At 46.0% G+C, this 4163-nt stretch overlaps 1 protein-coding gene across 1 annotated transcript; it reads left to right on the forward strand.

Annotated features, from left to right (window-relative positions):
* The first annotated feature begins 1296 nt into the window (after window positions 1-1296).
* B3GNT9 (UDP-GlcNAc:betaGal beta-1,3-N-acetylglucosaminyltransferase 9) lies at window positions 1297-2541 on the forward strand. Its single transcript, XM_008944140.1, has one exon. The coding sequence runs from the start codon at window positions 1297-1299 to the stop codon at window positions 2539-2541; it is 1245 nt and encodes a 414-aa protein (XP_008942388.1).
* Window positions 2542-4163: the final 1622 nt, after the last annotated feature.

The following is a 4163-nucleotide window of genomic DNA, read 5'->3' on the forward strand; positions in this document are numbered from 1 at the left end:
CATTCAGCCAGGCAGCTCTTGAGCAAGGTTTTGGGTACAATGACCTCGGCTAATTCAAGACAGACACCAGAAATACCTTCAAAAGCAGTTTTTCGTAACACGGCCCAGGAAACGGCCCATACTTGTGGGAAAATCTTTGGGTGGAGCTGAACTTTTAGGAAATGCTCCCCACTAATGACTGTAGGGATGACAATAGTTGCCTGCCTTCCCCAGGGGCCCAGGGCAACTGTTGGGTCTCCTCTGTTCAGCAGTGGTGGTGAGAAGAGCTGCCTTTGATGCAGCTCCAGACACTGGACCAGCTCTTTCCCCAGACTCTGGTTACGTGTTGCTTTCTGCCTCCTTGCTATGTCATTATTGCTTTTCTTGTTTGTTTGTTTGCAGCTGAAGAACTGATCGAATGAGACAGAAGATCTCTTGGAAAAGTGTAAGTGAGAAATTAAATCTTCTATTTCAAAAGGCAGCTTCATCTCTCACACTGGAATAAAACATTCCTAACACGAGGCTCTACCTTCCTTCTGCATATTGGGATTTATTTGCTTACCCCTTAGGGCGATTTGGCAGAGGCAAGACACCTGAGGTGCCCTTTCTAGCCTTATTAATGGAAGTTTTTTTATAACAGCTTAATATTTTATAAAGATTCCTGGGAGCAAAAAGGCCTTGTGTGCATTCAAGAGGGTGCCTAACATTCATTTGGAAGGCATAAACCATCAATGCTTTGCAAGAGCTGTCTCAGCAGTGACATGCTGCTGCTGAGAAGTTTGCCCTTCAGCAGGTCCAGGCCTCCCTGTTTTAACTAGAAAGAGTCAAAGTAGCAAGAAACAGTTACCAAGTTAGGAAAAAAAAAAAAAAAATCACAATCTAATGATTTATGGAAGCATGGCTTTGCTCATCACTCTCCATCTTGTTTTTCCCCAAAGCAGTGAAATTCTCTGAACTGGCAAAATGTGTTTGGCAACGAGGGGTGTGGGAGGAAGGGCTGATTTCCCCTTCCCTTTGCTTCAGGAGTGGTTTTTGGGGTGGTGGATGATGGCTTGGTGGCTTAACCAAGTATCAGGGCACTAGGATCAGCTTTAGGCTTGTAACCCATCTGCCTTTTGGCAGGTTCCTTAACGCATCTCAGTGTTTGTAGGAGTAAAATGCACTTGGCTGCTGTTTTTTTTGCACGGTGTTTCAGTTACGTACTTCAGCGTTGCCAAATCCTCCTTGCTGACACCCTGCACATTTGTTTGCAGATGGACATTGGCACCAGGCAGCTCAGACACAGCTTTTAACAGTCCCAGAGACACCGCGGAAACAATGAGAGTTCAGCTGAAGGGGGATGTGATCTGTACCCTCTTCCTGCTGGTAGCACTTGGCTCTCTACTCTACTCCCAGCTGGAACATCTGGTCCCAGTAGGAAACAAGAGGCCGATGCAGAAGAAGCCTTCAGTGAAACCAAAAATATTCCCTGACCCTGGAGCACCTCGGAGACCGATGCCAGCAGAGGCAACGGTGCCCAGACCCCAAGTAACTCCTGTCATCAGACAAACAGAAGTGGCCCAAAGCAGAGTCCAAACTACGACTCCGCCTCCATCAACTGATTCTGCCTTCAACTTCAAGCGCTATCTCCTGAACAAGGATAACAGGAACTTCAATCTCCTCATCAACCAGCCCAAGAAATGCAGGAGAACGCCTGGAGGTCCCTTTCTGCTCATTGCTATCAAATCAGTAGTTGAAGACTTTGACAGACGTGAGATTGTCCGAAAGACCTGGGGCAGAGAGGGTTTGGTGAACGGGGAGCAGATCCAGCGAGTGTTCCTCCTGGGAACACCAAAGAATAGGACAGTGCTGGCGACGTGGGAGACCCTGATCCACCAGGAGAGTCAGGCATACCGGGACATTTTACTCTGGGACTTCATGGACACTTTCTTCAATCTGACCCTGAAGGAGATTCACTTCCTGAACTGGGCTGCTGAGTTCTGCCACAACGTGAAATTTATTTTTAAAGGTGACGCTGATGTTTTTGTCAACGTTGAGAACATCGTTGACTTCCTGGAGAGGCACGACCCTGCTGAGGATCTCTTTGTCGGGGACATCATCTACAATGCCCGCCCTATCCGTGTCCGAAAGAGCAAGTACTACATCCCAGAGACCATGTATGGGCTAAGCATCTACCCGGCCTACGCAGGAGGTGGTGGCTTTTTGCTGTCCAGCCGCACCATGAGGAAGCTCTCTAGGGCTTGCAGGGAGGTGGAACTCTTCCCCATCGACGATGTCTTCTTGGGCATGTGCTTGCAGAGAATCAACCTCAAACCCATTTTGCATGAAGGATTCAAGACCTTTGGCATTGTCAAGCCTTCCGCTGCCCCGCACCTACAGACGTTTGACCCCTGTTTTTACAAAGATCTCATGGTAGTTCACAGCCTGAAAGTTCCTGAGATCTGGTTAATGTGGAACCTGCTCCACAGCCCACGTCTTTCCTGTACTCAGAAGAAGCAAGTGAAGAAGCCTTTCCAATGGAAAAAGAAAGCTCAGATAACACAGGCATCACCCCTCAGATGATGCAGGGAGACCACAGCAGAAGCACACAGTAAACCAGCCAAGAAAGGGAACTGGGAACCGTTGCGACCAAAAGAACCAACTTTAGAAGTATTTTAGCGCATCTTATTTACAATGTTAAGATGACAAACTATTGCAGGAATTTGCCAAAATTCCACGTTTGCACACACATACAGTATAGGTCCTCTTCCATTAATGAGTCAAAATAATCATAACAGTATCTTTAATTTATTGATATTTATTGGAATTATAGCAGTGCTTAGCAGGCCAATGGGTAAAAGCACATTGCGGAATGTAATCTTGGAGATTTTTTCAGCACTGTTCAAAATGCGAGACAAGAAAGAAGACAGAGGGTAAGAGATGATGCCAAGGAGCACAGGGCTCATTATCAACTTGTTACCTTGACTTGGACTCATTAAGAAAGGACCAAACTGCACAGTAACTAGAGCAAAGGAAATCAAGTCACCTTAGTGCACACTCAAATCAAATCACTGCTGCCTGGCTGGATTTCTGTAGGCCTCCTAAGAGAAGAAGAAAAGAACAACTAACAGCTATTGAAAGAGGGTCCTATATGTTGCAGACAGGAAGGACAACAAAAAAGCAAACTGTAGGTTGAGATTGGCATGGTTGGTTGAGCAAAGGCCAGGTAAGACCAGCTCTTTTCAGGTAAGGGAAAAGGCAGAATTCCAAAGGCCCTTTAATGAAAGGATGAGAAGAACTTTGAGTTGATCTCTCTGAGCCTTGATTTTTCATTGTTTGTAGCAACACCTCAGGTCAAATATCTGCTCCACTGACATACTTGGGACTCAGGGGACCAGTTTTTGGCAATTCCATGAGCTCAGGCTCTCTACACAATGCTGACTGGCACTCAGTGAAAACTCAAAGTCATCCAACAGCATCTGAGCTCTCTCTCACCATCCAATCCAGACCTTCAGAATGTTTACGTCTGGAGAGATCCTTTGGCCTTTGCTTGTGAGGGTAAAACCACACAGACCTGCTGCTTGCGTCACATTTGGGAGCTTCTTCAAACCAAAGAAAAAAGTTGTCAGTGGGCTAGACTGGTTTTTGTAGACCTCAGTGCTCTTGCCTGCCATAGTCAACTGCAAAGAGCAGCCAAGACTTTGAATATTGCGGTGGGTGTCATCTGAAGGGAGAAAGTTCTCTGCAGACAAAAGGGCTTCAGAATAAAAGCCTTTCTAAATTTATTGACAGAAAGCAAAACCACAAAGCCATCCTTCTGTTGCACTTACCAAGTTTCAGTCAGTCTGTAACTTCATATGTATTTTCAGCATCAGACAAGAAGACCAGGCTGCTTAGTTTTTCAAGAAACAGTCAATGCTTTGGAGCGCTTTGTTTTCTCTAGTGGCAGATTACCTTAAAAGAGCATCCTTTTCTTGGACATCAGAGGAAATTAATCCCTCTAAATCAGGGTTAAAAGCTAAGAAATCCATGGGGCAGAGAGCCTGAATTCACCTCTGATACTGTATGTGTTAATCCTTTTGCAATTTTCCACCCCTCAACAAGACTCCCCCCCCAGCAGAGGACACCCGATGCTGCCCCTCTTCTGGAGGACATGTACACCGAGCATCAAAGGAAACTACAATCAGCCAGAAATGTCCAGCAAG

This window comes from Merops nubicus, unplaced genomic scaffold (genome assembly GCF_000691845.1).
Source record: "Merops nubicus isolate BGI_N331 unplaced genomic scaffold, ASM69184v1 scaffold47900, whole genome shotgun sequence".
Taxonomy (NCBI): Eukaryota; Metazoa; Chordata; class Aves; order Coraciiformes; family Meropidae; genus Merops; species Merops nubicus.

Bases quoted from the DNA above. Each gene is read 5' to 3' on its own strand.
- B3GNT9 (XM_008944140.1), top strand. From the start codon at position 1,297: ATGAGAGTTCAGCTGAAGGGGGATGTGATCTGTACCCTCTTCCTGCTG.